At 34.9% G+C, this 14011-nt stretch overlaps 1 protein-coding gene across 1 annotated transcript; it reads left to right on the top strand.

Moving 5' to 3' along the window:
• Positions 1-906: 906 nt before the first annotated feature.
• On the top strand, positions 907-13265 carry LOC108998136 (synaptotagmin-5-like). The gene is made up of 14 exons (XM_018974589.2): positions 907-1405; positions 3284-3358; positions 3451-3558; positions 4208-4240; positions 4333-4422; positions 6895-7014; positions 7642-7785; positions 8352-8771; positions 9177-9311; positions 10164-10382; positions 10498-10770; positions 11633-11770; positions 12158-12460; positions 12849-13265. Exons 1-14 carry the CDS (start codon positions 1214-1216, stop codon positions 13065-13067), a joined length of 2469 nt encoding a protein of 822 aa, XP_018830134.1. The 5' UTR covers positions 907-1213; the 3' UTR covers positions 13068-13265.
• Positions 13266-14011: the final 746 nt, after the last annotated feature.

Below are 14011 nucleotides of genomic sequence, written 5' to 3'. Positions count from 1 at the left end.
TAATTCTATATATAACTGTGAAGTGCTTAAATACTACGTAATGATTTTGAAAAAGAGTGGGATACTATTAAAAAATTAATTTTTTTTATGTGGGTCTTATATTTTATTCATTTTTTCAAAACGATTATGCGGAGGTTACACAATTCACTGTTGTAAATATCTTCTCTCATTTTATATATTTTCTTAACTATCTCTATTTATCTTTTTAAAATAGTGCACAATATTTTTTTTATAATTATATCTAACATTACTCGTAATATTTATATTATTAGATGGATAATAATACCCTTATACTTTCTTTACTACTATTTTACTATCTATTTTTTTTTCTTTTTTCTTTTTGAATCTGGATTGAAAATTTGAAGAATTGACATTCTTGAATAATCTAAAAGGAAATAAATTTAATCAACCAACGTAATTCTGTAATTTAATTAAAAATTAATTTAATTTTATAAAAATTAACTTTCTTTTACTTTTTAAGTAATTTTTATAAAATTAAATTTATTTTTAATTAAATTATATTATTACGTTGATTAATTGAATTTATTTTATTTTAGATTATACAAGAACTTAATGTTTTGAAATTTTTAATCTAAATTTAAATAGTAAAAAGAGGAAAAAAATAACTGAATATTAAAACATTAGTAAACGAGATATAATGATCATTACCCTTACTAGATAATATCATTCTATATTATTGAGGATCACAAATGACTCCATAATATCGTTCCACATGTTGGAGGGTCACAATTCTCATCCACAAATGTCAGATTATCTGAGGCAATCATGAATATACTTTTATTCGGACAACGCCGTGCTTTAACGCAGATGATAGTTATTGATCTTCTGGACTTGACCACGCTGACTTTAGACTTTTCGTCTTCTCTAGAGCGTTGTTTCTCTCTGTTTTTTTCTTTCGTTTTTTTGATAAATCATTTATCCTCTTCACGTGTTTCTCTCTGCCAGCTTCTTTCATCGTTTTGGCTTCTTCAACCGACAAAAATATCTCATTCCACTTCCCGGGAAATAAAGATTTTTTCTGGGAAGTTCTATTTTTGGCCCTTGAATTATTCCCATTCCCATGAAAATGGAATAAAGTTACGTACCCAATAACCATGGAATAAAGTTGTATACCCTTAACCTTGGAATAAAGTTATATATACGGGGGAAATTTAAGTTGGAGATTAGTTTGTCGAACTGGGTTTTTGCACAGATGAGTACTAGGAGAAAAAGCAGAGCGTTCAGTTTTGATGAGGCTGTGGTTTTTCTGAACCGTCTTATAGCAGAGAAGCCTTTACTTCCATTCTTGATTCCTCTGATATTGCTTGCTTGGGCTATTGAGAGATGGGTTTTCTCTTTCTCCAACTGGGTTCCACTCGCCGTTGCTGTCTGGACAACCATACAGGTTGCTCCCTGTAGTTATCCTTCTCTTCTTGATATTCTTTTCCTAAAATTCTTTTTTCTTTGTTTTTGTTTTGTTGGGTCTTAATGTATTTTTTCTGTTTAAGCTTATGTTGTTATTGTTGTTGTCGTTTTTGTTTATGTTTTGGATAAAGCTATTTAATTATGTTTGTCTTATAAAATTGTTGATACTGGTACCATGGGGAAAGAAAATTGTCTGGTCTTAAGCTATTTAGTTTTAATCTTGTGTTGGTTTAATTCAGAGCTTTTCAAGTCTATCAGTACTTTCGTTTCCTTATTTAAAGTTGTTGAGTTTTGCCTTTTTGTTTCGATGTTCATCTCTGTGGCTCTTTCTGATACAAAGATATATTTCGTGCTGCTTCCAAGCATTCTGCAGTAAAATTTCACATTTCTCTATGAATTTTATAAAAATGTGTTCTTTCTACGAATGATCATGCTTCATGGATCCAGGCTTCCTTGTAAATAGATAAATACGTAATGAAAATAGGTATATGTAGGTGTTTATGTATGTATGTATGTATGTATGCAGGAATACATGTATATGAATATGTACGTGTATACACACACACATCTGTGGTTTTATTTCATGTCTATATTATAGGGGGTTATTAAGCATGGAAAATATTGTACGGGGGACCTGATTTACATTCTTGGGGTTCCCGAGTTTAAAGCTTATTACCTTCTTTTCTCAGAATACTTTGTTTTTGAGTAATGGTTCATTTTAGCTGTTATTCATGATTCAGGTTCGTGTTGAGTTCATTATTCACTTGTCTGTTTCTTTATTCGGACTCGAACTTTCCCTTATCTAACTTACTTTAAATGGAATTGTACCTTACATTTATGATTAAATCCTTATGAAATTGGATGAAACCCCATCTCTTTCCCAAATCGAGTTCCTTCGCAATTGATTAATTAGGACCTGAAATATTATTTAATTATAAAAAATTTTAAGTTTTAATTATTCATTAAATTTTTTAGAGTGGATGCAAATTTAGTCAAACAATGGAGAGAAGATATCCTTTGATATATTAAGTTGCTTACCAGGAAAAAAACATTAATATGCACAAAATAATTGATGGGAACTTACACAAGCAACACCTCATAAATAAGGGGTGAAAGATGAAATTATGAATTCAGTCCTGTACGTTCTGTGAATTGCATTGACCTATAAAAGAAAATAGAGCTTTTGTTACAAGAGAAATGATACTTGCAGTCGTGAGTGTGTAAGCGCCGTGCAGTCGCTTTGAAAAAAATGAATAAATATGAGACTCACATGAAAATAAATTAATTTTTTAATAATGGACCCCACTCTTTTTCAAAGCGACTGCACGGCATTTGCGCATTCCACGACTGTATGTAGCATTACTCTTGTTACAAACCGTGGCATGGTACTATTTCTGCATAAGAGAAACATTAGAACAAAAACTAGGAAGCTCATGGGCTGTTAATTGCATTTGAAACAATGGTGGAGGATCAAACTATAATTGTACTTTTTCCACCTTAAAACCACTTTCTATTTTGTGCGTAGCTATTTATGTTAAGGGATTGAATGTAGGAATAGAAGTTTGACTTCCACTAGACTCCCACATAGAAACCTATTATGTTCCCATTTTCTATGCGTATTAGAGCTGTAAGTTTCACGTCCACTTCATAAAAATTATCTGTTGTGGTTGCTTCTATTCCCCGTGATTTTCATTAACTTAAGCTCTACATTGAGTTTCTGCTTAACAGAATTATGTTCTTGCAAGTTTCATCACTTTTTCAGTTCTCACTCATTAAATGACTAATAAGATTGTGATCTTTTTGGACTGAAATAACTTGTACATGGTGATAATATGTGATATAACTTTCATGTCTGCAGTATGGGAGTTATCAACAACGAAGACTTGTTGAAGACTTGAATGAAAAATGGAAGCGAGTTATACGAAACACCTCAGTAGTGATACTATCTTCGTTTCATTTCTGGTTATCTGAATTTTGAGTCTTTGAGAGTTATGAAGTGAATTTTACCCATTTGCATTTATGCAGCCTATAACAGCACTGGAGCACTGTGAATGGTTGAATAAGTTGTTGATGGAAGTATGGCCCTACTTCATTAACCCAAAGTTCTCAAGAAGGTTCTCATCCATTGTTGAGGTGATACCCTGTACTACATTATACTTCAAGATCCACTTTTGTTTACGCAATACAGAAAATATTGAACTCTTCTGCTTGATGATTTACTTCTTGCTAGTACGTGTTATTTTTATCGAGTTAATCAATTCCTCTCCAACATAACTACTTTTCCATACTTCTCAGACTTGAAGCTGATTCGTAGTAGCAGGTACATAACTTAGAATATGCTTCCTTTCCATAATAATTTGATGATATGGTGGAAGATGTATAGTGTCTATATTAGTTTCTATCATACATCTATCTCATATAGTGACAGGATCTTCAGATCAACCCCTTTTCTAGATCAGATAGATTGGATCCATGACCTCCATTGGGGGGTGTACAATGGTATTATATAAATCTCAAAAGAAAAGCATTCTAGAAATGGATATAAGATTTCATTGTGGGCATTCCTTTACTGACTACATCACAGGAGATTAAAGATAGTGACTTTCTTTTCTTCTATTGTCATAAAATTCTTGGAATGGATTCACTGCAATCTAACGCCGGAATTTGTGTTAGCACTTTTTACATAAGTGTTTTGATATCTTGTCTGGTGTATGTAGATACATATATGCATTTCAGTGATAAAATTCTATTGAAAATCTTTTATTATTTTTAATTTATGCAGAAACGTTTAAAGCACCAAAAATCAAAGCTTATCGTAAGTGATCTAATTTTTTATTTCACTTTTATCCATGGACTGAGGATTATTGTACAACTACCTCCACTGAAAAAATGCTCTCATTGGTGTAGGAAAAAATTGAATTGCTGGAGTTTTCATTGGGTTCAAGCCCACCAATTCTGGGTCTTCATGGGACTCGTTGGTCATGTTCAAATGATCTGGTTGGATCTCTACATTTTCTTCTAAAATTTATGTGTATCCCACTCTTTTTCAGAGTTCCCTTTTGTTTTTGTTTTCCTGTGAGAACTCAATCTAAAACCTTTTTAATCTCAACAAACCCTTACCACTTAAACCAAGACCTGAGGACATTTTAGAGCTTACAACAAGAACAGGCCTTTTCCTTTTCCTTGGAACAGAGGTTGCTTTAACAAGCTAGATATCTGTTGTTGTTTCTCTGCTGTCTGTATACACACACACACACACGTCAACCAGATTAAAATCCCTTTTCAGGTTTTATTATTAAAGTTAGTATCCATGTTTTTTTTCATTGTCTCATTTCTGGTTAATGGTCTATCAAGTGCATTGCTTCATGCAATTTACTTGTGGCTTTTATTGTTAAAAGGCCAGCCTAGTTGTCATAATTGTATGATGCTGGTAGTTATCAGCTTCCACGTTTGTTATAGACCAAGAATTGACCATTATGACATCACTATAAAACTCTGCATTTCCACCATGTTTTAAGCTGTACGGTGGATTTTCGGATGAATGGAGAATTAACCAATTAATTTATCAGATACTAAGATGATATTGTGTGTCTGTGTGTGTGCGCGTAAGGATGTTTGTGTTACCTTGAATGTGCAAAGCAATTTGAGGAAATTAGTAGTTTCTTAATATTGATAAAAGTCTGTCACTAAGTGGAATTTCTACCATATAAGCTTTGTTAGCTTTTATTAAGGAAGAAAATAAATCAAGTGCACAAGCAGTCACACAAGAAGAAGAATGCACCAGCACATGCACAACAGAAACCAACACTCAGGCAAATATGCACACTGCAGAGACAAGGAAATCACAGCAGAAGAAAAATGAATTTTCTAGAATAAACAAATCTTTTCTGGTAGGACAGGTGTCCATTGATCCTGCAATTGTGAAAATTTGTTAGTTACTAGTTTCTCTATATAAAGCAATGTAAAGGCACTGTAAAAGAATGAAAAGGAGAACAGAGCTATGAAAATAGGATTTCTCTTTTACACATTCTGTCAAGCAAATGATATTCATACTGAGTCGTAATTTCAATATGGTATCACGAGCTGGTTCAAAGACCATCGTCTTCACCATTTTTTTTTTCTGTTTTTCCATGGCATCCGAAGACTCTTTCCCCATCTCCTCCACACAGCACCCAACGCCCACCATCAATCCATCCATTCTCAACTCTGCAAACCACTTCATCACCATTAAGCTTTCCATAGACAATTATCTTTTATGGAAGGCCCAAATGGTTCCCTTCCTCAAAGGACATCAATTATTCGGTCATGTGGATGGCACCTCTACTATGCTTTGAAATAACAACTTTTAACAATTTCTACCATAGCTGAATAAGTACACTTTCTTGGTTCCTTAGACCCTTTTTTCTCGTCGACACGATCCAAATGATGTACATGGATAGTTGTTTCAATACGTTTTTCAGATGTGTAGTTAGCCTTTTGACTTGCCCTATATTGGTCCTCTTAGTGAATATCATTCTCCACAATAAGTTTCATTCAAAAGATGTGCTTGCAAATTTATCTCTCTCTCTGTCTGTCTGTTTGTCTCTCCCTGTGTGTATAGATCGAGTAGACGTTGTGCAAACTAATTAACCTTAAAGAGAGAATCTGATGTGGGAACCATTTATAACAGAAGTACAGAAGAATGTGCTCAATTGAAATTTAAGATTCGGTCACTTTGCACTTGAAAAGGTAAAAAGAAACTTTCATAGCTGACCAAGGTGTTAAAATTGTGGTATTGATGTAAAGTTGTCAATATTGTTAATGTTGGTTGTCTTTTGAGTACATATCAAGAAGTCCATTGTGTTAAAAACAGATAATGGCCTGAAAGAAATAGTGACAATAATTATATATAATGACTCGGGCCTTGGCTGTGACTTTACAAGAATAGGAACACCAAATCCTGCAGACAGCCCAATTAAGTAAACACATAATAATACTTAATTTTATAACATCAGTAAGTCAATCTTAATAATAGCGTAGAAGGGTAACCCATGTACACAGGAAATATACAAGAGACCATGCCCTACCAACCAGTAGAGGAAAAAGAGCAATCCTCTGTAAAATCTAGAGAACTAGTAAAACAAGAGTTGTTATGCACAGCCATTCAACTATGAAGGGTTTTGAGGATAATGGCTTTTAACTCTAACACCATCCTCTAGCTATCTCCAAATGTTTTAGCATTTTGTTACTGCCAAATGCACCACATCAAGCAAAGAGGAGCCATCCTCCAAACTTTACTATTACTCTGGCTTCCCAGAGTGCCTGTTATTCGTGTTCACGATTCATCAATAAATTTTTGCTTTCGACTAATATGGTTTCTTATTATTTCTGTTTGTTTTCTATTCACTTAAATGGTTTATCTAATTAGCCAAGCATTGAAATTTTGTTTCCAAATTTCTGGGATCTCACAAAACATCTTTATGTTGACAGAGAATCATGCGATTGGGTTTTGACTGGGACACTACTGATATGAGTATTTTGTTGCTTGCTAAGCTGGCCTTCAGGGGGACTGCACGAATTGTTATAAATAGCCTTCATATTAAGGGTGATGTATGTACTGTAGCTTTTTTTCCCTTAATAGATTGAAAAGGATAGGTCAAATAACCTATTATGACACTAAAATATGTTGGATAATAAATATGATTTTAGTAGCTTCATAGTATGTGAATCTTTTCTTGAGGAGTTCCAACTTCCAAGGATTGTGTTGGAAACTTTGCAGCATTTAACACCAATCATAAGCAAGGGCAGTCTTTAATTAGTCTGAGTCAACTTATGATGTAATTCATGTTTACGCCATGAACTGATCACAGAACAGATATTTTTAATCATGGATAACATTGGATTTTTTTTCTCATTTTTCTACACATTTTGAGATTTCACATGACAAGGCACACGTTCTTTTTCTTGTATTTAAAATAGATTCTTTTTACATGAATCCTTGCTAGACATTGAAGGGCTACAGCATGGTGCATCTTAGTTGTAGTTTTGTTTCTCTTCAATGGTATATTGGTGGTTCGCACTCTTACAACTAATGGTTTGCCCTCAGTTTATGGCTAACCACATTTTGTCTCCAAAGTTTGTGTCTCACAGTTTCTGATCGCACTGACTGTTGTGTATCACTATGAAAGCCATTCAGTGATTCTACTTATTATTCATTCACTGGATTACTTTATACAGGTTCTGTTGATGCCGGTTCTGGATGGGAAGGCAATTTTGTATTCATTTGTTTCAAGACCTGAAGTGAAAATTGGAGTTGCCTTTGGAAGTGGCGGGAGCCAATCACTACCTGCCACAGAATTGCCTATCGTTTCTTCTTGGCTGGTGGGTTTATTAAGTGATCATATTCAAGCATGTAAAGAATTGATTTAGACTGCATCATTTTATTTTGAGCTGGATTCAGTTCATCTTGATTTGGTATGGTATATTGAGTTGTTTTGCTGCAGCTTTCTGCCATGTCGATAGTAGTCAGGTGCATTTCATATCACAGGATTTTTTTCTTTTCTTTCAAAGAAATGGTTCTGAAAAGATACAGTCAAAATTTGGAGCACAATTACTGACATTTTTGTGAAACTTAATTTAGAATTGTCATGGTAGATAATGCTTACTAATTTTCATGAAATTAATTTTCTGGACATTATGCAGGTTATACAATGCATAGTTATCTCCTGTTGTTTCTTTGATATGATCACAGAATCCCCTTTAAAATCATAATGGCATGTTCGTCACCTGAAATTGGTGCAGTTATCTTTTTTTCAGAATTTAATTTCTGACTAACAAGCATAGCATCCAATGATATGTTTGGAAATTTAGCTGCCCATATATCACATATAACTACACTTTTTGCAAATTTCTAATAGTTTACTCTAAGATTATGTGTTTTCATGCAGGTTAAGCTTCTCACTGAAACCATAGTGAAGACTATGGTTGAACCTCGCCGCCGTTGCTTGTCTTTGCCAGCTGTTGACCTGAGGAAGAAGGCAGTTGGCGGGATTATATATGTCACAGTAGTTTCAGCAAGGAAACTTTCTAGGAATAGCTTGAAAGGAATTTCATCGAGAAGGCAGCTAAATTCTTCTACAAATGGTAATTTAGAAGATGAGCTTGTTGATAAAGCTCTTCAGACATTTGTTGAAGTTGAACTTGAAGAGTTAACGAGGAGAACAGATGTGAGATCAGGCTCAAGTCCCACATGGAATTCAACATTTAATATGGTTTTACATGAAGAGACAGGAACTATTAAATTCCATCTTTATGAGAGTACCCCAAGCAACGTGAAGTATGACTATCTAGCACGATGTGAGATTAAGGTAATCTGCTAATGTTGTTTCAGATTGTAAAGCCATGGGCCATCATCATTTGATGCATGTATAATTGATTTTTGTGCTTGCAATGCATATTGAAATGCTTGAGACTGTAGCCAAAAGTCATGAAATTTTGTGCCACAATACGTTAAAATATGTTATTTAAGCCGCTAAGTAGCATGACTTCAAATATAATGGCTAGGTTTGGTTGATAAATGGTAATCACTGATTGTGCTTGTTTCAGTTATCTCATAAGTAACTGTCAGAATTTATTCACATAAGAATTGGAGAATACAAACTCATTATCAACGGTTAGTCAATAAATAGTTTTAATCTAGAATAGGTACTCTGGATATCAATTATTACTTTGTAAGAGTGTCAGATAAGTCAATTTTTTGTCTCCTATGACAGATGAAGTATGTAGCAGATGATTCCACAACATTTTGGGCAATAGGACCTGACTCTGGCGTAATAGCCAAGCATACTGAGTTTTGCGGGAAAGAAGTTGAAATGGTTATACCATTTGAGGGGGTCAATTCAGGGGAGGTAAAACATTAATTAATTTCATGACAATACATTTTGTTCCCTATATTTATGATTGTTCTGTCCCATCCTTTTTTTTTTTGCTTTTTCTTTCTTCTTTCCACATCAGCAGTTTTAGTTCTTAAAATGTAAAATTAATCTCTCAACCACTTGATGACTTTTGTTATCTCAAAATTGAAATTGGCTATAGGAAGTTTGAATTTCATGAAACTATTTGAAGAGACTTCATTTTATTGATTCCCTTTATTGTGGAAAGATTTACTTAGCAGAATCATTACATGGAGAGAAAAATTGAAGATATCACTAATTCAATCAAGTCATAGGACTGACACATTAACAACAATTGCATATACCTATTAAAATGGTTTTTAAATTTACTCATCTGATCCTGCAATGTCCTTAATGAGAGTAGATATATTTTAATTGGTGATATTATTTAGTTCTAATAAACAGCAAAGCCTTCTACCTTTGTAAGGCTATAATATATTTTATAATTTGTAAGATGAATGAATAGTAGTTTAATTACTTTCTTGTGATTTCTAGATGTGGTAGTCGATGAATCAAATGGCATATAATTGAGTTTTTTGTCACATTAACAACTATATACACACCCTGCAAATGGATGTCATGTTTCCAACCAACTATTGGACCAATAATAAGTTTTATACAACTTTGAAATTTGACCAGTGCTTCTTTAATCAATTAAAACTGCTATTATGCTCCTTTCTCTTTCATTCTTCTTTATATAAATAGTAAGGTGGAGGCTTAATTAATTTCTTTATTTTGCTTACTGAAGTATGCTTTGAATAATGAGTTATTTTTAATTTTTTTCCCTCGTTCAAATAAACTTGGCAGTTGACAGTGACTCTTGTCTTAAAAGAATGGCAATTCTCCGATGGTTCACACACCTTGAACAGCTTTCAGCTTAGCTCAAATCAATCATTGTATGGGTCATCCATTTCTCTGTCAAGAACTGGGAGGAAAATCAATATAACTGTTGTAGAAGGAAAGGATCTTCTTGCAAAAGACAAACCTGGAAAGTCCAGCCAATATGTAAAAATGCAGTATGGAAAAGTAGGCTTCTCTTTTCTTCATAACGTTATGTGATATATGAATAAAGGTCTGAAACTATCGAAGACTCAAGCGTTGTTTATGATGATAATATATTGTCCACAAACCTTCTTTTCAGACTTTCCAGAGAACAAGGACTGCTCATGCTTCAACTCCTATGTGGAATCAGAAATTTGAATTTGATGAGATAGGAGATGGTGAATATCTTAAAATAAAATGCTACAATGAAGAGACCTTTGGCGATGACACCATTGGCTGTGCACGAGTAAATTTAGAAGGACTGGTGGAAGGGTCAATAAGGGATGTATGGGTCCCCCTTGAACGAGTGAATTCAGGAGAGCTGAGGCTTCAAATAGAAGCAGTCAGAGCTGATGACTACGAGGGATCAATGGTATATTCATATTTGAATGAAAATATTGATCTTTCCAATTAGTTTAATATGGAAATACCGAAAAGAAAAAACTACAAGGGCATGATAAGTTTTAGGCTGATCCAAACTCTTTATAAAAGATTCAGTATGGTATGGGCAGAGGAGCCACAGACTTGTTTGTGGAGGTCATGGTTACTCTTAATCCAACTGATATATAATCTTTGGGAAGTCAATCCCATATAAAAAAATATCAGCATGGCAATGATTGGCTGCAATATTATTGCGGCCATAGTACAGTTCGTTTTAGAACTAACATATTGAACTAAAGTTATATTGCTTCACAAAAAACAATGTTGTGCTTAAGTTATGTCCTATGGGTTATTATTCATTAACTTGTGTAAAGAGTATATATATTATATATCCTCACTCAGCTTGCAATTCAAGGGTTATTACTTAATTTGTTTGGGTATTTATTATAAATATTCTTAGATTAGTAAGGGTATAATAACAATTTGAAAGATTTTGAGGGTGAGAAGATTGTATTTCTTAGGCTCATAGGGTGACTTGTGAATATCATCGGATTGTCAAAGGAATAAAGCACTTTCATTGACTAGCAAATTCATCTATCGATGGGTTGTCTATGTAGGCCTCCATATTTTTGTGCACGTGTGAACTAGGAGTTCCAAGTTTAGGCCTGGCCTGCTCAATATAAAGGAAAGCATTGAATTTAGCTTGTTCCTATGTCAGATTTTTCTTTGTATTAATAGAGCTCAACCTTCCAAGTTTTCAACATAGTGTCACCCATAATTTTTCTTTTTTCACATTAGAAGTGTCCACTCTTATATGATTTTTTCCAGTTCTTTTCTTGGTTATATATGTTCAGGATTCAGTTATAGGTTCTGTTGGTGGCTGGATTGAGCTTGTTCTCCTTGAAGCGAAAGACCTTGTTGCTGCTGATCTCAGAGGGACAAGTGATCCTTTTGTGAGGGTTCAATATGGAAATTTCAAGAAAAGAACAAAGGTTTGCGATAACCGCACTTATCAATTATGATATAGCTAGCTAGTTTTTTTAAGTTCAGTTGATGTTTACCCTAACCATTCATGATCAAGTTTCAGCACTATTATTGTTTTAACCTGTATTGCGTGAATGGTAGATGTAATACCACATTAAAGAGGTTTCGGTGGCAAAAATCCTCGTGACTAATTGAGGTTTGGCTTATATGGTTCTAGGAATTCACGTCTTGAGGCTTTTAATCTGAGGAAAAGCTGATTGCTTGCTTATTTTTTTTTTCTTGCGTTCACCATTTATGTTGTTCACATAGCTTTTGCTCTTGCGTATAACCTTTTGGTGAGCTTGCAGTTGCACTATATCAATCCCTTACCTGCTGTGCCATGGTTTGCCTTACAGGTAATGGATAAAACGCTGAACCCCAGGTGGAATCAGACCTTAGAGTTTCCTGACGATGGCAGTCCCCTAGTTTTGCACGTTAAAGACCACAATGCTTTACTACCCACATCTAATATAGGTGATTGTGTTGTAGAATATCAGAGATTGCCTCCAAATCAGATGTCTGACAAGTGGATACCCCTCCAAGGGGTGAAGAGGGGAGAGATTCACATTCAAATTACAAGAAAAGTTCCTGAGCTAGGGAAGAAATCTAGTTTAGATTCTGAGTTATCCTTAACTAGAGCACGCCAAATTTCTAGCCAGGTGATTGTGTTATGCTCTTTTATTTTTCTTGTTCTTCCAGAGTCATTGATTTCACATTTAGCATGCATCATCATTAGATGAGTTTAGAGTCAAACTCAAACAAAATCTATATAAGGCATTGACTTGTTTTGAAATCACAAATTATTTTTCTCCTATGAGCTTCCCTGATTGAAATCAATCTGCTTGATGTGCTCGATCTGCTGAAGCTTACTAGACTCCAGCCTTTGGTTATAAAATTTCTGAATACTTGCCTATGATGTTTTTAACAGGTCCATGCCACTATCTTAAGATGCATCTGTCTCCAAATGTGGACCCAATATTATTACAAATTTAATTTGAATCTTATCCTTTATGCCTAACGAATGTTCTTTGAAACGCATCTGATCAGATGAAAGAAGCGACAAACAAGTTTCGTTCTCTAATGGAGGACAGTGATCTCGGAGGACTCTCAACAGCTTTGAGTGAATTAGAAAGTCTCGAGAATTTGCAGGAAGTGTGCATGGAACAGCTTGAGAGAGAGCAAATGCTTCTTATTAACAAGATATCTGATCTCGGTCGGGAAGTTTTTAACAGATCTCCTTCCTTGAGCATGCTTTCCAGCAATTGAAGCGTTCCTTGGAGTTTTAATCTTAATGATCATCTTTGTCCCTTAACATAGTTTAGTTACCAATAAAAGATAAAGAAGTGTACATGCATGGTTTTCCAACTAATGGTTTTACATGCATTGGTTAGTCTGTCACCTTCAAGCCGTGTATATGTAGTATGAATGCCTTATAAATTTATAGAATTTCTCTCTCCGTACAAATGCATATTTTCCTTTTCTCATTACTTCCTGAAAGTTTCTCCTCATTAATGTTTGATGTGTTAACTGGTGATCAAGATGGGTTACCCCATAGAGGTGGTGATTGAATCTAAGTGTTTTATTTTGTTAAAAGTGGGTGGTGGATTATTGCGAGTCACTAAGAGAAGCTGAAAGTTGGAACATGCAATGTCATTGGGTTCATCTTCAACTCAGTGGTTTGGGAAGGTGTTAGAGGAATGCTTAAGAGGGGGGAAGAAGGAGGTATATTTGGCAACTAGAGAAGGTTACTGTAGTCTTACAACGCAACGGTGTGCAAATCGTAGAAGGAGATACCTTGAAGTCTCTAAGTATAACCAGGAGGGAGGAATGTCCTGTGCATTCTAGAAGGAGAGAGTGGTTGGGGTTGGAGGAAATTGCGGGAGGTACCGTTAGAAAAAGGGAAGGAGGTCACAAATGCAGGGGTTTTGACTGGTGGGGGTCAGTCGAGTCACGGGAAGGGGGCGGTGAGACACCAGTCACGGTCGTATAAGGAGGCCCTCTCATCTTCGTTGCCAAACGCAGTGAGGAAACGAGATGGAGGTGCTACAGTTTCTGACGGGGGACAAGGGAGGTGGCATCGAGAGGCAATTTCGAACCTGTATGCTGCGTCGAACCATCCCCATGGCAGGAAATCCGCAACATGTCAGGAGGCGTGGGAGGTACGAAGACTACTGATGGAGATGCAAGGCCAGTTGCGGTTTCTACAGAAA

Source organism: Juglans regia, chromosome 6 (genome assembly GCF_001411555.2).
Source record: "Juglans regia cultivar Chandler chromosome 6, Walnut 2.0, whole genome shotgun sequence".
NCBI classification, from domain to species: Eukaryota; Viridiplantae; Streptophyta; class Magnoliopsida; order Fagales; family Juglandaceae; genus Juglans; species Juglans regia.
Note: the sequence above shows the minus strand (reverse complement) of the source record. Positions and strands in the feature narration are given on the sequence as shown.

Excerpts from the sequence above, each read along its gene's own strand:
- LOC108998136 (XM_018974589.2), top strand. The coding sequence starts at position 1,214 with ATGAGTACTAGGAGAAAAAGCAGAGCGTTCAGTTTTGATGAGGCTGTG. Across the intron at positions 9,312-10,163 it reads AGGGGGTCAATTCAGGGGAG|TTGACAGTGACTCTTGTCTT; the intron begins GTAAAACATTAA and ends TAAACTTGGCAG. Across the intron at positions 12,461-12,848 it reads CACGCCAAATTTCTAGCCAG|ATGAAAGAAGCGACAAACAA; the intron begins GTGATTGTGTTA and ends GCATCTGATCAG.